This window comes from Pelobates fuscus, chromosome 1 (assembly GCF_036172605.1).
Source record: "Pelobates fuscus isolate aPelFus1 chromosome 1, aPelFus1.pri, whole genome shotgun sequence".
Classification (NCBI taxonomy): domain Eukaryota; kingdom Metazoa; phylum Chordata; class Amphibia; order Anura; family Pelobatidae; genus Pelobates; species Pelobates fuscus.
In genome coordinates, this window is record NC_086317.1 from 435,328,286 (window position 1) to 435,355,334 (window position 27,049).

Sequence of the window (27,049 nt, forward strand, 5' to 3'; positions counted from 1 at the left end):
ACTGTTTTTAACAGTGCTCACAACAATTAACGAACAGGAAGCAGCTCCATTTTTTAGGGCCCCTTACACAGCTCAAGGTCTGGGCCCCCAGGGGGCATACGCCTACAATGCCCACCCAGGGCCGGTGCTTGGATTTTTAGGTACATAGGCGAAGATGCATTTTTCCGCCCCCCCCCCTAAAAAAAAACCATCTTCACCTATGTGCCTCTTAACCAGCCCCTCCCTGGTCCCTTCCCTGTCCCTTAGTGTTCTTATCCCCTCCCCCCTCTTTTCCCTGTCTCTTGGTGTTTCTCTCCCATTCCCTCCCTGTCCCTTGGTGCACCCCACACCCCTTTAGTGGTCACACTCCCCTTCCTGGTGTGTCAGTGTGTACAGAGTGTAGCGGAGCGGAGCGCGGTACAGGAGCTTCAGTTTTCTGTACCCGGCCGAACTGACAGGGAGTGCTCTCTCTGTGAGCACCTCCTGTCAGTCTGGCCAGGTACAGGAAACAGAAGCTCCTGTACCGCGCTTCGCTCTGCTACACTCTGTACACACTGACAGTCACACACTCAATGACAAAAACACAGACGTCACTGACAGACACAGACTCATTGACAGACACACTGATAGTCACACACAGACTCAATGACAAACATACTCTCACTGATTTGACAGACACACACTCATCATACACTGACAAACACACTCATCATACACTGACAGACACACTCATACACTCACATGCACACACACAGACGCACTCACTCACACACACACGCTGTCACTCGCAGACGCACACTGTCACTCGCAGACGCACACTGTCACTCGCAGACGCACACTGTCACTCGCAGACGCACACGCTGTCACTCGCAGACGCACACGCTGTCACTCGCAGACGCACATGCTGTCACTCGCAGACGCACGCGCTGTCACTCGCAGACGCACGCGCTGTCACTCGCAGACACACACGCCGTCACTCACAGACGCACACGCCGTCACTCACAAACACACAGACACATACACTCACACACAGACACATACACTCACACACAGACACATACACTCACACTCACACACAGACACATACACTTACACACACACACACAGACACACACACACATACACACACACACACACTCACCCACAGACACATACACTCACACACAGACACATACACTCACACACACACAGACACATACACTCACACACAGACACATACACTCACACACATACAGACACATACACTCACACACATACACTCACTAATTATTTTACAAATAAATATTTTCCTACCTGGAGAGCTGGTGTGGATGATGAATCCTTCCCTGGGGTCCAGTGGGGCTGCTGGGCGGCGTGCGGCTGTGCTGTAATCAGACGCGGCGAGGGAGCTCTAACCTCTCTGCTCTGCTCCCTCGCGCGCTGTCTGCTGATACCGCGGGAGCCGGAATATGATGTCATATTCCGGCTCCCGCGGCATCAGCAGACCGCGCGTGAGGGAGCAGAGCAGAGAGGTTAGAGCTCCCTCGCCGCGCCTGATTACAGCACAGCCGCACACAGCACCGGGAGCCGAGATGGTGGCCCGGCAGGAGGGAGAGCTTCCCTCCTGCCGGTCACTGAAATCTTGTGCCCCCAGAGCCCGTGCGCCCTAAGGCGGCCGCCTGTGCCGCCTTATGGACGCGCCGGCTCTGTGCCCACCCATAAATCCACCTACATGGCCCATCCATGAGTTGGGGATGTTTTATGTGTGCAATTTATGTAATGGATGTGGTGTGTTTGCGTGTAAGGAATGCATTGTATGTTTCTGTGTGTGTGTGTGTGTGTGTGTGTGTGTAAGGGGTGCAAGGTTTGTTTCTGTGTATGTAATTGAATGCAGTGTGTGTCTGTAAGGGGTGCATTAATTATGTAAGAGAACGTAAGGGATGTATTGTGTGTGAGTAGGAATGCATTGTATGTTTCTGTGTGTGTGTGTGTGTCACTTAGTGCTCTCCCTTGGCCCCTGTCCCTCTGCAGTCCCCCCTTGGTGGTCTTCTCACTCCCCTCTCCCCCCCTTAGTGGTCCTCCCTCTCCCAAACCCCTTAGTGGTCCTCCCTCTCCCAAACCCCTTAGTAGACCTTCCCCTACTCCCACCACCCCCTTAGTGGTAATCTCCCCCCCTCCTTAGTGGTCCTTACCCTCCTTCCCTCTCCTTAGTAGTCCTCCCTCCTTACCCCCCTTTGGTGGTCCTTCCCCCCCTTAGTGGTCCTCCCTCTCCCAAACACCTAGTGGACCTCCCCTCCTCCTCCCTCAGTGGTCCTTACCTTCCCACCCCCTGTGTTCCTTCACCCCCCTCCCCCAGTGGTCCTGACTCACCCCTTCCCTAGTGGTCCTTACCCTCCCCTCCCCTAGTGGTCCTTGGTCCTTACCCTCCCCTAGTGGTCCTTGGTCCTTACCTTCCCCTCCCCTCCCCTCCCCTAGTAGTCCTTCCCCTCCCCTCCCCTAGTGGTCCTTGCTCCCCCCCTCCGCTCCCCTACTGGTCCTTACCTTCCCCTCCCCTAGTGGTCCTTCCTCCCTCCTCCCCTCCCCTAGTAGTCCTTACCCTCCCCTCCCCTAGTGGTCCTTCCTCCCCCTCCTCTAGTGGTCCTTACCCCCCCCCAGTGGTTCTTACCCCCTGGTCCTTACCCACCCCCAGTGGTCCTTAACCACCCCCTCCCTCCCCTAGTGGTCCTTATCCCCCCTCTCCCTCCCTCCCCTAGTGGTCCTTATCCTCCCTCCCCTCCGCTAGTGGTCCTTACCGCCCCCTCATGGTCCTTACCCCCCCAGTGGTCCTTACCCCCCCAGTGGTCCTTACCCACCCCAGTGGTCCTTATCCACCCCCTCCCTCCCCTAGTGGTCCTGATCCCCCCTCTCCCTCCCTCCCCTAGTGGTCCTTATCCTCCCTCCCCTCCCCTAGTGGTCCTTACCCCCCCCAGTGGTCCTTACCCCCCCCTGGTCCTTACCCACCCCCAGTGGTCATTATCCCCCCTCTCCCTCCCTCCCCTAGTGGTCATTATCCTCCCTCCCCTCCCCTTGTGGTCCTTTCCCCCCCTCATGGTCCTTACCCCCCCAGTGGTCCTTGCCCCCCTGGTCCTTACCCACTCCCAGTGGTCCTTATCCCCCCTCTCTTCCTCCCTCCCCTAGTGGTCCTTATCCCCCCCTCCCTCCCCTAGTGGTCCTTACCCCCCCTGGCCCTTACCCACCCCCAGTGGTCCTTATCCCCCCCTAGTGGTCCGTATCCCCCCCCCCTAGTGGTCCGTTATTCCCCCCCCCTCCCCTAGTGGTCCATTATCCCCCCCCTCCCTCCCTCCCCTAGTGGTCCGTTATTCTCCCCCCCCTCCCCTAGTGGTCCGTTATTCCTCCCCCCCTAGTGGTCCGTTATCCTCCCTCCCCCCCCTCCCCTAGTGGTCCGTTACCCCCCTCCCATAGTGGTCCTTACCCTCCCCTCCTGCCCATGTAGCGTGGCCGGGCGGCGCGGAACTCGGGACAGGAACCTCTGTTTCCTGTACCCGGCCGCCGGCGGACTGACAGGAAGTGCTCACTCAGTGAGCGCTTCCCTTCAGTCCGCCGGCGGCCGGGTACAGGAAACAGAGGTTCCTGTCCCGAGTTCCGCGCCGCCCGGCCACGCTACATGGAGAGACCGGTAGGAGGGAGCGCTCTGCGCTTCCCTCCTGCCGGTCACTGAAACCCGGCCGCCCTCCATGCAGCAGTGCTGCGCCGCCTGGGGCTTGTTAAAGCGCTCAGGCGGCGCAGCATGAGGAGGCGCAGCGGGGACAGGGATCCGGCGCCCCCTGGTAAGTTGCGCCCTAGGCGGCTGCCTAGGTCGCCTTACAGGTGGCGCCGGCCCTGGTTGTAGTTCAGCAACATCTGGAGGGCCGGAGTTTGGGAAAGCCTGCTTTAGAGGATATTAAATATAGAGAATGTGGAATTGGGACACCTAACCACAATTATTTTCAGTATCTCACATGTTCCATCAGAAGGAAGAGACCATGGGCACGATGCCAGCAAGAGATGGTGGTGTGGTACTAGGTTTAAACTACTTAGGTTTATAAAGCATGGCCCTGCAAACCTGTAGCAGACATTTAAAGCTCAGTAGTTATGGTAGGGCACACTTTTTTTTCTTGCATACCTCTTTAATTATTATGAGGAAGAAAACCATGCAGCGCATTTCTAAAAACTTAGATGATCATTTTGGTTACAATTTAACCTTATTACAATTTAAGGTGTATTCACTAAATAGTGTATTGCAGTAAACTAAAAGCTGAATTGTACAATTTCGGCCTAAATATTTGAGATTTAAAAATATCTAAAAAAAGTATTTTTTTCCCAACTTGGCTGTTTTAGCTTAGGTATTTTGTCAATACACCGCATCTTACTATTTAACCCTGTTTGTGTCAAAGACATTTACTCGATATTCACGAAACACCAGATTTTGTGAGATGAAAATGAACAAATTCAGACGGCAATGGCAGTTCTCATATTTACTAAAGCCAAATACGGTTGGAATTCAGTCTGCCAGAGAGAATCTGCAGCCATTTCCTGGATGCATTCGGTGTCCGGATTAAAACTGGTGTTTTCTCATCCTAATCCTAAATAATTATAATAATTCAAAATATTCACAAAGCACCAATTTTAAACTGAATAGGGACCGAATGCAACCAGCAGGATGCACATTCCACATTATCATTCACTTGCTTTTATGTAAGCGAATGACACATGTAAGTAGACATGTGCAATTCGTTTCGGTCCGAATATTAATTTGGACGAATTTCGGGCAATTCGGACATTCGGGTACTTCTGAATGTCTGAATTGCTGACGTGCCGAATTGCCGAGGTCCTGAAGCTCCGAAATTACCGAATTTCCGAAGTGTCGAAGTTCCGAAGTGCTGAAGTTCGGAAGCACAGTATTGCCTAAGTACTAATATACTTACCCAGTGAAAGAAGAAAAATGTTACATTGTATACAATTTTAAATAAAAAGTATACAAACATAGCCAGGATTCACCTGTAGGCATTTGCAACACTTACAACAATCAAGTAACATACATTCATATAAAATGTAAGTTACTTGGCCAGTCAATGTAATGACAGGAATGAATAAGTAGATAACTCCGTAATTCCCACGGCATTAGGGAGCTATCAACTAAAAGGCTGAAAGACCTAAATTGGTCTTTCAGACAAATGTACTAATACTAAGTAAAGATTACTTAGGATTAGCAAATTATGCCCCTACTCGCTATACCGCGAGTAGGGGCATGTCTATTAAACAGCTCACTGTTAAAAAAATCCACCAATCAGAGAGTTATGAGTCAAATTACACAGCGTGGGAAAATTCCAATGAACTTTCCCACGCTGTGTAAAATGACACAGAGCACTCTGATTGGTGGATTTCAAACCAACCAATCAGAGTGCTGTGACAGGTAAATGTAGAGACTTACCTGTCAGTCTCTTCATTTACCTGTCAGAGCACTCTGATTGGATGGCTTAAACCCACCAATCAGAGTGCTCTGAGCCTAATTGCAGGGCGGGGCAAGGCTTTATAAGCCTTCCCCCGCCCTGCAGAGCTCAGTCTGTGCGGAGCTCTCCATGGGTGAAGAAGTATTATTTTTTTTTGCGCTCGTTTTTTTTAAAAAAACATTTTATTTGCGTCGGTTATTATGGTTTTTTATTTGGCCTTTTTGGGGGAAGAAAAAAGAAGATTTTAGAAGAAAGAAAACATCGAATGGTAAGTTATTTTTTTACAGGTTCTTAGTTAAATGTCCCCCCTCATTTTTTTAGGGTGAGGGGGGTAGGTAGGGGTATCATTTTTTTTTTTTGGGGGGGGTGACTAGGGGTTTGGGGATCCCTAGTCACCTGGGGGGGACATTTTTTTTAGGGCCCCCACCCGCCGCTCAGGGGAGGGGGCCAGGGGGGAGGACAGTAGGTCCCCCCTTTATTAGTATTTAGGGGCCCCCACCCACCGCTCAGGGGTGGGGGCCACGGGGGAGGACCTTAGGTCCCCCCATTACTATTTAGGGCTTCCACCCACCGCTCAGGGGTGGGGGCCAGGGGGAGGACATTATGTCCCCCCCTTATTAGTATTTAGGGCCCCCAACCGCCGTTTAGGGGTGGGGGCCAGGGGGGAGGACATTAGGTCCCCCCCCATCGTTTTCGCGGTATAGCGAGTAGGTGCAAAATTTACTAATACTAAGTCATTTTTACTTAGTATTAGTAAATTTGTCTGAAAGACCAATTTAGGTCTTTCAGCCTTTTGGTAGATAACTCCCTAATACCGTGGAAATTAGGGAGTTATCTACTAAGTGGCTGCAATAGAAGTGCCGAAGTTCCAAAATTCCGAAGTTCCAAAATGCCGAAGTTCTGAAGTGTTGAAGTGCCAAAGTTGCCGAAGTTCCGAAGTGCCGAAGTTCCGAAGTTGCCGAATTTCCGAAGTGTCGAACTGCCGAAGTTCCGAAGTGCTGAAGTGCCGAAGTTCCGAAGTTGCCGAAGTTCCGAAGTGTTGAAGTGCCAAAATGCCGAAGTCCCGAATTGCGAAAATTCCGAATTTCGGAATGCTGAACCGAACTGAATATTTTCCCCATGCACATGCCTACATGTAAGTACTATTGCCTGCTTGCAGCACTAGCAGCCAATGGGCAAATAGTTAAAAGACAACAAGAACGCATATTACTATAAGGGAGGTTTAAAACTTCCCCATGCCCCCACCTTGCATTCAGTATGTCTACTAAACATTGAAAACTAACAAGTAGGCAGTAATGGTTTCCCAGTCACTACAAAAAGCCCCATCCCATGGGCATTGGGTGAAGAAGAATACAAATATAAAGGGGGTAGATAGATCACGGTTCACTGAAATACCAGCTGTACAGTAATACGGGGGTCTTATTGACCCCGTAGGGTTATTTATTAATTTATTAACTTTTTTTTTCAATATTTCATTTTTTTAAATTGGATTTTACACAGCATTCCAAAGTGCGTACAAAACAGCTGGTATCGTATACAAGGTACACACAATCACTTTTTGTTTTGAGTAACATTTGTAGTATTCTGGAACAGGATAGTAACTGGTATGGCTGCCCTTATTATCCCCTTATACCTAAGATTTAACAGGGTACAGTTCAGATGTTACATGACAGTGATACACCTTGCAGTTACAGGTACGATTTATTAACTATTTAATGTAGTGGCTGGCTATCAAATTCTGGTCAGCCGCCACATATTTAAACTTTCGGTGCCAGTTTGCAAGTTGTTCTAATTTTTTTTTTAAATCTGGGTCCAGATTTGAAGCATTTGGTCTGGAATTCAGCCGTCCGTTAGCGTTCAGCCTAGCTAAAATCCAGACCAAAATCAAGACATTGTTGAATTGCGTGAACAATGCAGCCAGATGGTTTTGACTTATTTGGCCATTTGCACATTAGCGAATAACCCTGAAAATATTTTTCATTCATCCTTTGTATTCACTGCCTGTATATTACTTTTATATAATATTTCTTAGTGTGTTGCACTATTTGCTTACTCTATACTTTTAATTGCAGCTTTTTTATTTTGTTTTGATACTATGCTATTAATTCTAGGCGCCTGTAACAGGGCTGCATGAAACTAAGACCAGAAATGTCACTACTGAGATTTTTGTCACAGAACATTGTGGGTTGTGTAAAAAAAATGTGTCTAAAATTCTCAGTAATTTTCATTTTTATTACATTTGTGTAGTAGTATGCCTTTCTGCCTGAGCACAGTGAGATCATGCCATGTGAATTCAATTAATGGAATGCCTGAGGGGAATGCCAGTTAGTGCCTGTGTACGTATGTCATGTCTATGCAAATGCCTAATCATGCATGCAGATGCTTGGAGTGGGATGAGTCCTGAGTCGAACCTGGAAGGGCACTAGATGTAAACATTTATCTTTACTTCCTCAGCACTATTCACCGCAGTTAATAATTTACTATTACATTTAGATTCCACGTTAAAGAAACACTATATGGTCAGGAACACAAACATGCATTCCAGCCCCTATAGTGTTAAACTTACTATTTAACCCCCCTGGTTCTCTTTGCTCTCCTTAAATATAGTAATAACTCAACTTATTTCCCGTGCCGCAAGGGTGCGCCGGTGCTGGCTCTGCTGCCTGCAGCACTGCCCCAGGAAGCACCTCTAGTGGCCATTTGAGGAGTGACCAGGAGAGATGTTCGTAGGCTGTAATGTAAACACTGCTGTTCTGGTAACTACAGTGTCCCTTTAAATACAATGCAATCATTCTAATTAAATAAAAAACCTACTCTGTATTAAAGGGACACCTTTGGCCAGCACACCATAGCTTAAATGCTGGTTAAGAGGTAAAGCATCTGAGCTCCATGAATTAATATGCCAAAGAGTCACAGTTGGGGATACAGTCTGTAATGGGGAATGTATTATTGTGTAATAATTCTTGATGCGCCATTAAATATGAGGATGAAATAAGGGATTACAAATCCTGCAATCCACAACAAGGATTGGTGGATGTCCAAGAAGACGGCAGTTAGCATCAGATTGCCTCAACTCCTGAAGTATCATAGTTACGAGGAGGTCTGGAATAGCAGATCTATCTCCCATCATTTAGAAACTAAGAAATCAAAGATTGACATGTGCAATAAATTTGTGCTTGGGCCAGTTGCAGTATGTTTGCAGAGTTTGGCGTTCTGGAAGAAGCGGAGCTGTTCCATAGGGACCGGATCATTTTTGGATGAAGGGCTTGTGGCCTCTGTCCATAAGGTGCTCCAGTAGAGTTACTTAGGGGAGCAGAGAGTCAATAAGTTCCTGCAAAGTTGTTTGTAAGTCTCTCAATTGCTAAAACCTTTATTAGCAAGAGGATAATATAAGTATAAGAGCAAAGAGAAAAACTTGCAAAGCAGTTTCAGTCAAGGCACCAACAAAAGACAAGTTGAACAAAACATAAGAGGCATGTCTTATTGCATGTATTAGACTTAACAGTTTTAAAGTCTGCTCAGTATATTAATTTTAATTTTGGCGAGACCTGTTACTGAAGTAGTCCTCTTGGGTCTCTAGGGTCCTCCTCTTGGGTCTCTAAAAAGTGAACAATCTCCAGTGTGCTGCGAAATGTATTTAATGTCCTGTTTCAACCATGTGAGATGCCTGTCCAATTCAGTGGCTCAGTTATGTGCATTTGAGATGTGAGCACGTGGTCTCTTACCTACAAGCCAGAGACGGAGGCTATATGCTGTTACGATTAAATCGGTTGTTTGACCTTTTGCCCCGAATGACTGAGGCTACTCGGGTGACTGCTGTCGTCTTTGTGAAAACCACCCATTTGTGGAGGTTATGTCTGCTCTCAGCAGTAAAATATTGGCACTAGTCTATTGTGTGGGTTTGCAATAATAGATAATAATAAGCCCATCAAGCTCAGGAGCACTAGCAATCAGAAGTCATTGTAAATGGCAGCCAAGCACCCGGCCCTTTATTCTTTATTTTTTGAAATTATCGAAATAATGGAATGCAAACAGAATGATCTATCAGCTTTATTCTAGAAGATTCCTTACTTTCTGAGATACGTTTTAATTTCTGTCCTCTGGCAAAGGAGAATGTAAACATGGAACTGAGCAACTAAGTATCTTGGGTAAGCCTAGAATTATAGGTTAGCAAAATTATCTTAGCTCATCCAATAATTAACTGCAATATCCCCTAATTATGATTTTGAATAATATTTTTTTTAATTAGAACATTTTCCATAAGTTATATATTAATTAATATTTGATAACAACCACCAAGCAAACCTGCACCATTCCTTGTGTCTGGCTAGGAAAGAAATTCTTCTAATCTCATGTAATTTATTTTTTTCCTCTCCCAAAATATAATATTTTAGCACTCAGTGGGTTAAAAATATTTTTTCTTGTTGTCACCTATTTTCAGCCAAGACAAATTGCAGTTCTGCTAGAAATTGTGATTGCTCTCTGAGCAATGGTTTCAAAAATAATTCTCTTGTAATTATGTATTTTTTTTTCCAGTGACATTTTCTCGGCCTTATGGTGAAACACTGATACAAAAAATGTCCTGTGCTCAAACTCCCATCACTCCTGGGCGGCACCAACGATGATAGTACACATCAGCCCCAATACATACAGTAAAAACAAAAGAAAAAATTACCTGTGCTCTTCCCTAATCCTTAAACAGGTTTAATGGGACTTATTCACTGAACTGTGAATAAGGGCTAAAATAGCCATAAACATTAGAAGAAAAACCTGCATCTGAGTGCACCACTTTTTAGTAGATCACTTGTAGCGGAGCTCCCTGTCTTCCAGCTGGGTACCTCCACCAAAGAACGCTTCCTAGCTGGAACTGGTGAAAACCTCAGCGCTTCTGCTCCAGTCACCGTGGCTCAACTGGGGTCCTCCTGGAGCCTCTGCGTCCTGGAACAGGATAGGGGACTAGCTCTTTTCCCTCCCAGGGACTGGATGATACATAGTCCTGGGAGTTATAGTCCTTACAAGGACTTTCCCCTGCCGAATCCTCCACAAGCTGGAACAAGGTGCTCATCAGTGATTATAGCCCTTCTCCTCCCAGTAACTAGACGACACATAGTTCTGGGAGTACAACTGATTTTAATGAGCTAAACTTGGCCTTTTATGCACAGACCCCAGCAGAGGGTCTCCATTGTATTCAACACAAGCCCCTACCAGAGATCTCTGGGCCTGGGAGATAATTGTGTTAAAGACCGGTAAGCTAATTATCTCCCAAGAACAGAGAGCCAAACACAAAAATATAAAAACATAAAAATACCCCCAAACAAAATAAAAACATAAAATAACCCATCAAATAATACATTTTTTAATAGCCCTGATCTGAGCATCCAAGTTCTCCAAATAGTGCTCAGATCCATGCAGTGTAGGTGAAACGCCACCGTGTTAAAGTTCTGACTGGCGGCACACATGGTCCTATGCCTAAAATAGTTCCAGGGCGTTTGGTTCTTTTGCCGGTCAACTTTCGGGAGCTCCTGCGGCCGCAATACTGGGTGCTCTCAGGTAGCGTTTGTTCCCCTTAGTCTTAGGCACCTTCCCTCCAAATAGCGCTCTCCTGGTGGTTCAAAATTGGGAACCAATATGTCCGGGAACCGCACGGTCACCTCATGCCGATAACAGTTCCATAACAGTCGCGGTTAAGTCCTGCTGAAGTGATCAGGAACCCACAAAGTTTTCATGTCGAAATTAGTTCCATAGCGGTCGCGGCTAAGTACCGCTGATGACTATTCGTGGATTTAAATCATCGAACAGCCGCCAGAGAGCTAGCGTTCAGTTCCATTCGCATGAAGTAAAGTGCCGAACCAGGGGCACCCAGGGAAATCTGCTAATGGCGGCTGGGCAGGGTAACTCCAAAACGGTGTCCCAGACCTGGACCATAGTTGGTGGGCAGGAGGCCGGCTTCCACACTCCTCAAGGAATCCGTGGCAAACTTTCGTGGGAAGGAGCATTTGTCACATCATATATATATATATATATATATATATATATTTATATATAATTATATATCATATTTACACAAGTCTTTACAAATGTACAAAATAACTTTACAGTTATGTCTCATTTTATTATAACGTCTTCCTGTAGTTATATGTACTAAGAATTTTATTGACAAAACAATGAGTTTTGGAATATTGAAGGCAAAATTAGATAGAATGTAGGTGAAAGTGGTCAATCCACGTAAAAACGTCAGCTTGTTTGGCTTACATTTTACGACTCTGTTATTGGTACAATTCACGGTTAAGTTAATAAACGCTTACATTTAACTGTACATTTGTCAGTCAGCTCATTCTGCCTCAACACTATATATAGAAGGGGAAAAAAGTTTATAAGTCTGTTTATTACGTTTTGTTTGGTTTATGTCCTGCTCCGTATCAAGGCTATTGTTGGCAGTCCTTAAAATAATCATTATGTGACCGTGCCCTGTTTTTACTCCCTGTCTCATTCTTTACCTTTGTCCTCCTCTTGACTCCAACATGGGTGAGACTCTGGGGATGTGAAGACACAGAAGTGACAGTCTGCGCTGTCCAACTTCATTGACATCATTTATGTTATAGAAAGAGGTGAAGTGTTTATGAAGTGAAAAATCCAATGTGAAAGGTCAACTGCTGCATCAGACGGTTTAATTTGCTAAAAGCGATGGAGACTGAAAAATGGTGTCTTGTAAATTGTGATTACTATCAAACTCGATGTATCATTAATTGTGAAATGGTATTCACTGTAATTAAGCATTGTGATAGGCAATGTAGACATATACGGTATATCAACATATAATTCTCATTTATAGAATAGATTAACACCTTTATTAACTGGAAAATAATTATGGATTGACGTAACATACATTTTTAATCAATCTTACTGAATAAAGTGCACTTGTTACATGCTTGGACAGATAGGGCTAACTGGTAGATCATGCTTTCTCTACCTTGTCATTTAATGTAATTGACTTGTCACATTCCAGCATTTGTGGACAGTTACAGGTATCATGTTTGGGAGGTGCAATTCATAACAGCAGGGGTTTCAGTAACTTCCAAATGTATTTGTAAAGGTGGCAAAAACACAGGACTCTTTTCTGAAGATATGGCAATTAACATCAGTAATTTTACATTTTGCCAAAAATATCTTAAAGTGGAAAGAATTCCTGCATGCTTTCAGAGGTTCCCTTTTCTCCACTGAAAACCTGACGTTTCCCACTATTAGACACCCTGAATATTTTTTTATTCACTGCAGTAATATAAACCACATAGACCTCTGCACTGCGTCACTTTGAAACTATTACAGTTTAGGAAACTCCTATAACTCGCTGCAACGTTTTGGGAAAATCCTATACATTTACAACGATTTACTAGAAGCCTCTAGAATTTGTCACTGCAAATCTACAGCCTCCAGAGGCTCACTGCTATGTTTCCGACAAAGCATTAGTGTAGAGTGTAATTTTAAAGATTCACGTGTAGTTTCGTATCTTTCAGTATCTGTAGACTTGTTTCTCTAGTAGTCAATAAAATAAACTGTTAATCACTGTAAATACCAAGAACCAGCAAAAAATACCTTATTACAGCACCTTACTACAACAGCTTATTTACTGTCTGTATGATATTCACTGATAGAATCCCCATCTCTGTATTTGTGATATCATGATTTGAACGTACGTAAAGACGCATTTTCCAATTCCTCATCATAGCAACTCTACGAGGAAACTATAACAAGCTTGCTCAGTGCATGCGCAATTCACCTGTGATTCACTCTAGTGTCATATAAGCAGGAGCTTGTAGTGGGAGTGGTTATAATTATATCACGATAAGTGTTTTTTAGTTTAGTTAAATCAATTAGTAGGTCAGTATCAGCTGTTAGGTACACAAATACATATACCCAAACTAGTAATCGAACATCATTAGTCAGTACACATATCTACAACTTTACAACCATTAAAAGAAAACAAGATGAATCTTCTCTCGAACGCTTCTCTAACACCCACCTCCGGTGTTGTCTTGCTCCACCTGCAATTATCTTTCATTTGCCCTGCTTGCAGAGGCTTTCCCGAAGCAGGGCAAACATCCTCTGTGATGCCGACATGCTGGTTTTGTCGTCAACATGTCGGCGTCTGAACACTGTGACGTCAGTAATTCTGTTTCTATATTCGCTAGTCAGTAATAGCCACTTTAGCTAGGGAGTTACCATAGCAACCACTGCGCATGCAGTATGGGATGTCTCTTCTACTCTCCCTTGTCAGTAAATTATTTGGCGTAGTCTGTGCTAAGAATTGACTGAAAGGTGGGTGAAAGACCGACTTTTAAACAGGCTAGCATAATGCAGAGATTAAATGTAATGCTCTTTCAAAAGAGCACAAGTTGTAGATGCTGTGACCAGTACCCTTTAACTTGCCCTTTTCTCCTTTAACCCCTTAAGGACCAATCTTCTGGAATAAAAGGGAATCATGACATGTCACACATGTCATGTGTCCTTAAGGGGTTAAAGTAGATGAAGCCGTCATCATTTTAGTGAGAGTGCACCAGTTGGTAATTTTTACTCTCTAGCGTATTCATGAAGTGGTAACAAGCATTAACCCCTTAAGGACCAAACCTCTGCAATAAAATGGAATCATGACGTGTCAGACATGTCATGTGTCCTTAAGGGGTTAAGCATCTCCCATTATTATCTGTGGATCTAAAAATCTTTGGGATTTTGGTAATTACCAACCGCTAAATGTTAAAAATTAAAAACATGCAAACTGCCATGGAACATTAGCAACAGCCATTTTAATGATTGGGGACTTCTTGATTAGAATTAATTTGGGTTAACATAGAAAAAATAGGCACATTGAAATAACTAGTAATTGCACTAGAGCAAAACCTTTGTAAAGGTAATTTCAGGAAAAGAAAAGAGTACTTAATATCAATACTTGGTAACTATTTAAATATCTAAGACTCTGATGCCTTGTTTCCACTGAGCGGTATGGTTCGGGTAGGTATGGTTCAGAAGGGTTAGAATGGTCCAGCCTATTCAGGTGGACGTTTCCACTGCAAGTCAGACCACCAGGGGGCATGCGGGGTTTAGACCAAATGCTTAGCGTGTCATTTGTCGTGAACATTGATGTTTTCCTGTCCGCCAATCAATACATTGTATGGTGTGAAGCCAGCAGCTCTGCCCTAAACATAACATACTGTATTATTTCCTATGGACCTATATCTGAAGGGGGCCCAGGAATGGTGCAGTTTGGTTCTATTGTATGGGACACTTTCATAATGGAAACACTCAAAAAGGCGTACCAGACCGTACCGACCCGAGCCGTACCGCTCAGTGGAAACGGTGCATTATAGAGTGACTTACTAAAATAGGAATTGTCAGGAATGGAAAGTGAATTTCAACTTTTAGGCCAAACTGAGGAGCTAAAAACATGTCAGTTTTTTTTTACCCAATTTGGCTACTTTGAATAAAGATTTTAAGTTCTCAATAATTCATAGTTCACCAAATAATTTGATGAGACTCAACTTGAAAAAATTAACCCTTTAACAGTCTACTAAAGATTCTGTTTATGATCTTAGAAAAACCAAGGGGAAAAAAAACTTTTCCTGTAGTGTACAATATTTGTAAATGCAATGTGATAAATAAGTAGTTTCACGAGAGGATCAATTCACCAAAGCCCTGTAGATTTCCCTTTAGGGCTGAAAAGAGCATTGTTTGTTGCACTTTCTTGCACAGATTCACTTTAGCACTATTATGGTTTAAGTTATCTTGATGTTCTTTCTGATATTTAAGGGGAACTTACAGGAGCCTGGGCACATGGTGACAAGGACTCCTTTATGTACATATGTTGGACTGCCTGCAGGGCTCTGGTGATTTGATCCTCTGGTGAAATAATTATTGTTATATCCTTGTATTACTTATTTACCACATTTCATTTATAAATAATATTGGACACTACAGGAAAAGGGTGGTGGGGGGAGGGGGGGCTTGAGGGAGCCTGGGCACCTGGTAACAAAGCCTCCTATGTGTACACACATTGGACTACCTGCTGCTTGCTAACCATGCAATATTTAGAAAATTAGGCCCTTATGTTACACTGTCTGTTTATTACAGCGACCAATTGTTTTTTCTGGTGCACCTATTGGCCCTATGTATATTTTTGTAAGGGGAACGAACCATAGTGTGATAAGTGCAATGTGTTGCTTGTTATTATTAACTACTTTACTACTGGAATCACCTGAAGAGTTGTCTCCTTAATTTAAATTCAATTATATTTTTCTTAGTTGGAGACACTTTGTAGTTCTTTTTAGCACTAAAGGGAAACTACAGAGCTCCGGTGAATTGCTCCTCTTATTTACCACATTGCATTTATAATACTGGATATTACAGGAAAAGTTATTTCCCCTTGTTTTTTTTTCACCCAATCTAGCACAAGCTATATTGCTTTTTTAATGGTGTTTTTTATAGGTCCCCTTTTGTTAGACCTGAGTTATTTAATAACGTTTCATTTATATACCTTGTTCTTTTACACTGAGGGACCTACTTTGGTCTTAGGCATATTAGACTATAGCTAAGCTATTACTTTGTGTGTATTTCGCTGGGTTACCCCCTAATAGTAGGTCTCTATGCAGTAAGAGGTAGAGGCAGATTCAATTCACTGATTCAATAAGCAGTAACAACAGTATAACCGTGCATCATAAAAACTCCCACTGTAGTTCCTCCAGTGTATATCCAAACAAGAACAAAATGGAGTAATGCACAACTGGCATTTAAAGTGCACACCCGGGTGCTACCATATTTATTGGAAGGACAAAATATAAGTTGCAAACGTTTCGGGCGATTGCCCTTTATCAATGCTAATGTCTCTGTAGCACACCATTTATCCCCAATGGGGATAGTAATTTACATAGTTACATAGCTGAGAAGAGACTTGTGTCCATCAAGTTCAGCCTTCCTCACATATGTTTTTTGCTGTTGATCCAAAAGAAGGCAATTTCATCAACATATTATTATTATTGCCAATTATATAGTGCCGACAGATTCCGTAGCGCTTTACAATATTTTATGAGAGGGGGGATTTAACTCTAAATAGGACAATTACAAGAAAACTTACAGGAACAATAGGTTGAAGAGGACCCTGCTCAAACGAGCACATATGGTCTTCAATTACCATCTTCTCTGGATATACAAATATTCATACCTGTAGTCAAGCAGGGATCTCAGATTCCATGATAAGTAGTAACTGTGAGCCATAAACACCAGATCTGTGTCTATTTACTAACTCCATGGTCTATTTAGCAAACTCCAAATTGTAGCTAATCAAAATCTGACTTCCAAAACTGAGAATAAACTTGCCAAGCTGAGTTAGAGATTTTTTTCCAGATCTGCTATTTTAGTCTTGATTTTACTTTGCTACATAAATCCCTGAGGATAGTGTAAGCCATGTCAGTCCTTGTACATTATGGTTTGACACATTTAAGTGCGTTATGTACTTTTTTTTATAACCAAAGTTAGCATCAATTGTCTAAGATAAGTTCTTGAATTATAATATTATAAATTTATAATATTTGTACTTGACTGTATGGTACTGCATTATTAAAAAACCCTTAAAATATTTTGCATTATTATTGTCTGTGAATGTATTAATCTTGTATTTCAAGAACATGCAGTTCTGAATTCCGACCACAAGATGGCAACTGTGACATATTCATTTCAATACATGCTAATCTAAAGCATTGAATAATAGAACAATTCCTCGGATTAAGGTGAATTATCTTCTTGTGAACAAAATCTATGGTATACGAAGAACAATATTTCCTACTGCAAATAAAGAGTCTGATCCTGTTTAATTCAAATGTTTTCCAAATATATATTTTCAGTTGACTTTATATTATTGAAACTGTCAGTAGTGCGGTTTGATATCACAGATCACATACTTTATAGTGTAATTTCTGAACTAATGTTCTATTTGAGATGATTTATAGTGGATGAAGTAACCATTTTACCACCATTTCCTTTTAAATATTTAAACTAAAATACATTGTAGGTATGTGTATTGCCAGCCTGACCGCCACTAGAGGCCTATCCTCAGACATATGTAAAGACTGCCATTTCTCAGAGTAAAGGGGAAGCATCTATAATGAGATGCAGTGGTTTTGGAGCTTAGAAGAGCCTTCCTCGTGTTCTTAGTATTTTTACCGTGTGTCTCCCTTTTTGGATTATATTCCTTTTTTTTCTAAACATAAAATGCTTAATTTAGCTATTGTATACAATCAAATTTAAATTTATTTTAAATTCATGGCTGTGGTTGAGACCTGTTTAGCAAGTCCTGCTGAGATATCTTGGTGCAGATCATATATAATAATCTTTATTCAGTACAGTTGGGGGAACAGGAATGGCTGAGGTGTTTCAGTCGAATCCTGGTCTGGTTAACTCCCACATGTATGCGCAAATTGAAGATGAGGATATTTTTTCAATTTAGTTTAATAATGAATACATTATTTATATAATACCTTAAATATATTGGTAATTTCCTTTTTTTAGTATTTAGCCCTGTGAAATTAACCTGCTCCTCAATTTTGTTTTCATAAGCACAAAAAACAATACTAATGCATTACATTACAGTGCATTCGGAAGATGTTCAGACCCCTTTATGTTTTCAAACTTTTTATGTTCCAAACTTATGCTACAATTGTTTTAATGACATAATTACATAGTAATCTAGGTTTAAAAAACCTGGAACCTCTAAAACCAACTCCTTTATGCTGTTGATCCAAAAGAAGGCACAACTTCTTTTCAATTATACCACAAAAAGGCACACAAATCCTTCTTGCCAAGTTGGTGTCTGCCTATGCATGTCATTTGCAGCAGGTTATAACAGCAAACAGGGTGCTCTACTAAGTACTGAAGATGCTTGCCATCATAGGCGTGCGCAGCCTATTGCATTAGGGTGTGCACCCTAAAGCACAAACACGCCGCATGTGTATATATTTATTCTATTTTTATTTTTCTATTTTTACTATATATATATGTATATATATATATACATACACTGCTGTGTGTGTGTGTGCTGATAGTGTGCTGTGTGAGGGTGGTGTTAGTGGGATGTGTGGGTGAGGGTGCTGGTAGTGTGCTATGTGGGTAAGGGTGTTTGTGTGGGTGCTGTTTGTGTGTGAGGGTGCTGGTAGTGTGCTGTGTGAGGGTGTTTGTGTGTTTGTTAGGGTCCTGTTACTGTGCTGTGTGAGGGTGCTGTTTGTGTGATGTGTGCGTTTGTGTGATGGTGCCGTTTGTGTGATGTGTGTGGGTGTCGTGTATTTGTGAGGGTGCTGTTTGTGTGTGTGTGTGTTTGTGAGGGTGCTGTTAGTGTGCTGTGTGTGAGGGTGTTGTGTGTTTGTAAAGGTGCTGTGTGTGTTTGTGAGGGTGCGGTTAGTGTACTGTGTGTGTGAGCGTGCTGTATGTGTCTATGTGCTGTGTGTGTGTGTGTGGGCTGTATGTTGGGAGGGATTGTGGAGGTGGGGGCAGATTAGTAAATATCCCCCCTCCCTACCTTATGTAGGGAGGGGGGATCCTTGCTGCCATGTGCCATCCCTGGTGGTCCAGTGGAGAGTGAACTCTAGCCTGCGGAGCTAGAGTTAACTCTCGCAAGATCTGAGTGTTGCCGTGGCAATGCTCAGATCTCGTGAGAGGAACCTGGCAGAGCTGCTGTCTAGAGCTCCCCGGGTCCTCTCCTGCCTCCCTCCGTGTTGCTGTGGGTTGGTGAGGTAGATCTTTGATCTCCCCACCAGCCCATGGAGGCTAAGAGCAGAGCCGGCACTCAGATAGCGCCGACTCTGCGTGAGCCGTCAAGGGAGATCCGGACATCTCCAGAGAAGTCCTGGGGAATAAAGTGTGGGAACTCTTTTCCCACCCCCCCCCCCCAAAAAAAAAATATACGTGTGTGTGTGTATATATATACTGACACACAGATATATATACGCGTGCACACACATACTCAGACACACACATACATTCACAGACACACACACAATTACAGACACACACACACACACACCCATATACGCACATACACTCACAGACACACACCCATACCCATACACTCAGACACACACATACTCACAGACACACACTTACAGACACACATACACTCACAGACACACTCACAGACACACACACATACCCATACACTCAGACACACACATACTCACAGACACACACTTACAGACACACATACACTCACAGACACACACTTACAGACACACATACACTCACAGACACACTCACAGACACACACATACCCATACACTCAGACACACACATACTCACAGACACACATACACTCACAGACACACACTTACAGACACACACTCACAGACACACAAACACACACACATACATTCACATACACACACACATACATTCACAGACACACTTACAGACACACACACATACATTCACACATACATTCACAGACACACACACACATACAAATATATATTTTTTTTATTACAAAAATGTCCACCCAGCCTCCCTACCTTGTGGACTTGTCCCTGGGGTCCAGTGGGTCGGATGCCTGTGTCCATCTCAGACGCGGTGAGGGAGCTGTGTGCTCTCTGCTCCCTCTCGCCGCGCGGTCTGTCTGCTGTAGCTGGGAGCCGGAATATGACGTCATATTCCGGCTCCCAGCATCAGCAAACAGCCCGCGCGGCGAGAGGGAGCGGAGAGCACACAGCTCCCTCACCGCGTCTGAGATGGACACAGGCATCCGACTGGGGGGGGGGGGGGGACATGGGGGCCGGAGGGGGGCATTTGGAACAGCGTTCCTGCTCAAATAAAAGTGCAGGAACGCTGTTCCTGCAGGACTCAATACATAGGCGTGCCGCGGGGATTACACCCCGTGCGCACGCCTATGCTTGCCATGAAGGGGTTAAATCATTTTGACACTGGATAATTCATTAAGTTGCATTTTCAGTTGAATTTGGGGAAATTACTTGAAGCAATTTTTGTGTTAAGCTATTTCAATTTGCATTTGTTTGATTGTGCATTACAAACGGATGAAAGTCTGTAAATTTGACATTAAACCTGATTTTCAATGGGGGTTGAATAATTTTGATTACAATTGTAAGTATTAAGATCCTTGACTCAGATTAACCCCTTAAGGACACATGACATGTGTGACATGTCATGATTCCCTTTTATTCCAGAAGTTTGGTCCTTAAGGGGTTTAAAGGCTCAAGTCTATTTGGGTATGATGCAACAAGCTTTGCCCACCTAGATAGGGTAGTTTTTGCCATTCATCTCTGCAGATCCCCTCAAGCTCAGTCATCTTAGATGAGGACCGTCGGTGGACAGCCACTTTCATGTCTCTACAGAGACGTGTGACTAAGTTCAAGTTCGTGCTCTGGCTGGGACACTGAAGAACATTCACAGAGTTGGCTGTAAACTTGGCAGTGTGTTTAGTGTAATTGTCGTCTTTGAAGTCGAACTATTTGCACAGTGGAGTTCCCGAGTACTCTGGGCCAGATTTTTTTTTTTATTAAGGATAACTGTATTTTGTTGTGTTTAGATTTTTCAATCTCCCATTCCCTGCTGCTAAACAAACACCCTCTAAGCATGATGCTGCCATGACCATACTTCACTGCTGGGATGGCATTGCGCACGTGAAGAACGGTACCTAGTTTCCAGGTGAAGAGTGGTACTAGGCTTCCATCTGACCAGTGTGCCATAAAGGCCAGATCTGTGGAATGCTGCAGTGATGCTTGACCTTCCACATATTTTTCTCATGTCCACACATGATCTCTGGAGCTCACCAAGAGTGAGCATTGGGTTCTTGGCCACCTCTCTTACCAAGGACCTTTTCCCCAGATTGCTCAGTTTGGCTCTAGGGAGAGGCCAGGTTATCTAAAACTTCATCCATTTAATAATTATAGAGCAAACTGACCCTCAATACAATCATGTCTCTGAGCTCTGCAGGCAGTTCCTTTAATCTCATGGTTTGTTTTTTGTTCTGATATGCATTTACAGTCGTGAGCGTTTATACAGACTGATATGCGCCTTTCTAAATAATGTTCAATTAATTGAATTTTCCAAAGATGGACTCCTTTCAAAGTACAGAAATATCTCAAAGATAACCCAGAAAAATGGGATGTAAGTGGGTCGAATTTCAAGTGTCAAAGTAAAGGGTCTTATGTTAATGTAAAACTTCATATTTTTTCTCTATAATAAATGTGCAAAGTTTTTTTTTCTGTTTTTTATTTGTTTTTTTTTTTTGCTTTGTTGTTATGGGGTATTTATTGCAGACTGAGGTGAAAAAAATATTTTAACAATTGTAGCATAAGACTGCAACATAAAAAAATGCTGATAAAATGAACGACTGTATGTCTATTGTTTAATAGTTTAACAGATTTGAAGACCAATTTGAAATAAAGCAGACGTTATATTAAAATGGTTTTCATTCTTACCTTCTTAAAGAAATACTGGGTTGTCACGGCAAACACAACAAACCCACAACTCGCTTTTTTAAGTTCTTCTTGGACAACTAAAAGCTTCTTTGATTGCTCATCGTATTTCTCTTTGAGTTTCTGCATTCCCTGACGATCTGACTCTCGAGTCTGTATTTCCGGCTTTGCGGCATATCCGTTCTTCGAGATAGTTGGCCGTACCTTCTGGTGATGGCCTGGAATTGTAACATACAAAACATGTAAAAAAAACACTGTGACTCATATTACGGTTTGCTTACTTATCACATTTTTGGATAATTTTGGCAGTGTATTTCACTCATTATACAAATATCCAAAACATGTTTGCGTTACTTGTCATCCTTTTAACTTTTATTAGTCCCTGTCTGATAGTTAAATAATTCATGCCTCAGTAGCTGTATAATGGGATTGAGAACATGATTTTCAATGTGTTATTCAAAGGTATAAGATTCACCAGCTTTTACTAATATTTGAGTTTTATTGTCCCTGAATTAGTTCTGTTGACAGAGCTTGATGCACTGTACATGAATCAATTTTATAGCTTGTCTTAGTGTAGCCAAGGTAGCCCACAAGGTAGTCCACAAACGGTGAAATGGTTGGTTACCCATTGTCAATTCTCTATATGTATTGGCATGATTTGCGCTACATTGATGATATGAGCAACTAGATAAAAGGAGAAACACTGGTACTTTACAACTGCAGAGAGATCTATTGCATAATAACATAATAGTTGTTTTTTAAGGAATTGTCTGAAATGAAAATGAGGGTTATTACACAACAGGAACTGTAAAGTAAAATTTTTCCCCCAGTTAAACCACCTTTTCTAGGGGAGCAGAATAATGATTTCTTGTGTCCAAACTAGTCAATTCTAAAGTTTGCAGAAAAGTAAAAATACTCGATACAAATGGCATCATTTCTACAAAGTGAAATTAGGAGTTCTCATCCATTCATACAATTAGTGGTAAATACAATATTCTGTTTATACTTTAAATGCAAAATAAAAACTAATCACAAGGGTAGGGAACTTCAGCACTCAAGATGTTGTGAACTACATCTCCCATAATGCTCTGACAACTGTAATGCTGGCAAAGCATCAGGGGAATGTAGTCCACAGCATCTGGATGCCAATGTTTGCCTACCTCTGTTCTATGGTGACAATATAACTCATTGACACACAGTTTTGGCAACTCATCAGTCTGTCTCACTCAAAATCCTCTAATTCACTACCAGGTATACTGCACCCAGACATATTTGGGGACAGGTACATTTTAACCACAATTGTTAACTAAAGCCAAGGATAGGCAACCTCCGGCACTCCAGATGTTGCGGACTACATCCCCCATAATGCTCTTACACCCATAATGCAGACAAAGCATCATGGGAGGTGTAGTCACTAGACTGTGAGCTTCCTTGTCATGATCTCATTCATTACAGCTGTATCCATTCTTGGATGTATTGTTACAGAGCACGGCATTTCCATTAAATGCATTTAACTCTATATAGGTGTTCTGTCCTTCCAAGAGAACTTTAAATGGAAGGATAGAACATATATAGACTGTACTGTGACATCTAGAAATAAACCTATTTGGAATGTAATTTAATTGTATCAAGAGAAAATATGAGATACGATAGAGAAATCTTCAGTATTGGATTCCAGTCTGTGTGTTAGTGTCTCTTTGTATTGATTAAATTGTGCACCTCTCACCTCATTAATTATTTCACATAGCATAGTCTCCAAACCTCACTGCAACCTTCTATTATGTCACACAGTTCTACTATGCCAGAGACTTTAAGGCACGCATTTTCTTAATATATCACAGACAATCTGATCAATTTTCTAGTTAGAGTTGATAAAATGCGTTGGCAGCATTGCTTTTAAAGCCAAAATGTCATTTACTAGCTGACTTGAAATGGCAAACAGAATAACTTCAAAATAAAACACATACAGTGAGACAGTGGTATTAACTGAGAAAGAGTGAGAGAGGTATCTATCTAACCCCTACCGTATAAACAGAGTCTGAGGAAAAAAAGGTTGGTCCATGGGCCCCAAAATTAGCTAGCAGCTAGGTGATTAGTTCCTCTCTTACTCCACCCTGTGTCACTAATACTTCTGATCTTGTGTCCCCAAATGCTATTTCCATAACAAGCTTATGACTACAAACACCATACATTATGTCAATATACATTTTAGAGATGCACTGTGAATGGTCGAGTGTTTAAATGGTTATCCGATATCTGAAGTGCCCATGGTTCCTGGAGTCTGTATGTGCATCATTTGTCTTTGAAACGATGCACATATGGAGTTTAATCCCTTTGCTGTCAGATGCATAAATCCACCTGTTAACTTAGCTGCCTAATATAATTCAATTCTATTTCTAGTTCTCCCTGGTAAAGCTCAATTCTCACATATCACTAATCGTCACTACTGCTACCATGAGTAGACATGGCCGTGATTAACTGTCCATATTTTACCATCATGACAAAATGCAAAACTGACAAAAGATATCAACACAATATATAAGTAGTCACTATTTAAACTGGAATGTCATTGTAAAGTAGACCAGACACTGACAATCATTTTAAAAATGATATCAAACATAAATAATATATGTTCTAGATCTGGGGTAGGCAGCCTTTGGCACTCATCTCCCATAATGTTATTACGGCCATAATGCTGGCAAAGCATCAAGGAAGATGTAGTCCATGACATGCTGAGATCCAAAGGTTGCCTACTCCTGATTTAGGTTCAAGAGGTGGAAGGATCTCAATGACTTAGAAAAAAAAACCTATATGTGCCCTCTAAATATAAAAGTAACATTTATTTTAAGAGTATGTACACTATTTTAGTTCACCCGCACTCAAGCAAAACATTTCATTTCCAGTTGTTGCCAGATACAATAAAACATGAGCTGCATTGATAGGCTTGACAGTCTCACAGATGCTCACGGTTTTGTTTGTTTAGGGAAATTCATTATGTTAAGTGTCATACTCAGATTGCCTTTGTAAATTTTTAATCGGAAAGCTTCACCACCGATAAATCTCATGTCCTTCGTACTTCCACATGTCAGAAGCAGTAGATAACACAGTCATCCTCCAGAACATGCAAACATTGCTATTTCATGATATGTTATCTAGATTCATTATATCGCTCTTCTGGATTACCTATAAATGTAATTTGTAGATATGTTAGTGTCTAATCAAGGTTATACTGGAGAAAAAGGTCATGTAAAATTCAAACTTGACCCACCATAAAAAAAAATCAGTTTGGCAAAAGGGAGACACTGGGAATAGCAAAAATGTTTTCCAATATTAACATTTTAATATCTTAGAACAAGTATATACGTGCCTCACTATATTCATGTGCAGTTTCATAATTTATTAGATAATCACAAACACACCCAAGGTCTACATGTGTACAGGTGAGTGATGGAGTTAGTATAACTTGCAACATAACATGACTACGAAAACGTTTTCAGTTTTCCGACCTGATCTGATAGTCTGCCTGTGTGAATTTTACTGTAGATGATAAATACTGCATTGATAGTAGTTCTTTTTACGAAGGGTAGCTCCACTGCAACTGATTGCTGCATTACTGGCGTGGTTAGTGTCCCATGGTAAATAGTAATTAGCCAATGAGTTAGCCTCCTGGGGTTAGTCTGTTAGAGATTTCAGTTTAAAAGGAGCTTATACTGATGGTTTCTCAGTCATTGTTAATGTTTTACTAGTCTATAACATTACAAAACAATATACATAGTAATTCATACGTTTGCTATTAGTGGCATTTAGCACTAAGCAATTTAAAGTTAACTTTCTGAATCCCACAGCAGGTTAATTCTGAACATGTTAGAGGTTATCACAGAGAAGTACTGGAATCAACACTTCTTTATGAGAAGCACCTGGCTGACAGAATGGCAATTGACACTCGTGTGATTTAGGTCCCCAATGCTTTTCAATGTGAAACATTGGATTCAATCAAGACCTTTGACACTGATGATGATGTCAGTAGAGGTGGAGCAAGTGTTTTACAATTTACTTTTTTTAAAAACTTTTTTATTTATATTATTGGGGCCCAGTATATTTGGAGGCAGGGCCATACTTTCATGCTTGACAGACGGGGTCTGTGAGAACTCATCAATGACTAACATTTTATTTGGTTATATTTACAATATTTATGACTTCAGCAGATATTTATCTGCTACTTGACTCAACTGGACTCTAATTCTGAAATCACTGATCAAACCACACAGCCACGGTTCTTCTATTTTGCGTCCTGGTGTGTCGTGGTGGGGAGAGGCATCCGACCTCCTGACCTGAAGTAGTTAGTTGATAGTCTGTTGCTTTTGACCTGTGCACACCTTGTGGGAGCAGCAATACACCTCTTCCAGGGACAATGAAAGTTGTTTTGGAGGCCATGTGTGTATTGATAGATGATATCCAAGATGGCTACCGACAATTTGTTGGACTAGTTATCGACACAGAGTCTAGGGCACCCACAAGTGGATTCTTCAGCTCCAGATTCTGGGCTAATCTATATCCACAGTCCTTACAACTTCAGGGTCCCCAGCTTTCCATACCAGATCACCGGACACAATCATTTTCCATTCCTATGGGTTTTTTCAACTCACTTGGGCTGCAGAGGTCATCCAGCTAGGTCCTATTTTACCATCCTAGATGCTTTTATGGGCATCAGGTGCATCTGTGTTGACACCATATGTTGATACTGATATTGGGAAGATCTTGTCAGAGGGAGTGCTCGGACATACCCACTTCCACAAGTTGGCCTGTGAAGCTTGGGTCTCAGCAATAGAGCATAGTCCCTGTATTAGTAATCAGGTTATTTTTCCGTCTTATTGTTCACTCTACCTTATTGGTTACGTTTTTTTTGTCATTCTTTATTTTAGTTGTGCTTTGCATAACTGACATGAATAAAAAAAAACATTTAACAAGATACAACAAAAATGTTGAGGAAACAGCACATTTTATAAATGATAGGAAAAACATCAGATACTCTGTTCTATGTAAGTAAGAGAGAGAGAGTCACGCAGAAACATTGAACTGTTGATGGAATTACAGAATAGATATAAACCACTGGATCTGAATATGCAATTATAGCAAGCA

General features: G+C 42.2%; 1 protein-coding gene across 1 annotated transcript in view; it reads right to left on the bottom strand.

Annotated features, from left to right (window-relative positions):
• MTUS2 (microtubule associated scaffold protein 2) overlaps positions 1–27,049 on the bottom strand; it is a 354,305-nt gene that overhangs the window by 77,706 nt on the left and 249,550 nt on the right. Inside the window, exon 6 of the mRNA XM_063429511.1 lies at positions 21,914–22,128. Within this exon, the coding sequence (XP_063285581.1) occupies positions 21,914–22,128 (215 nt within the window). The remainder of the gene's footprint in view (positions 1–21,913; positions 22,129–27,049) is intronic.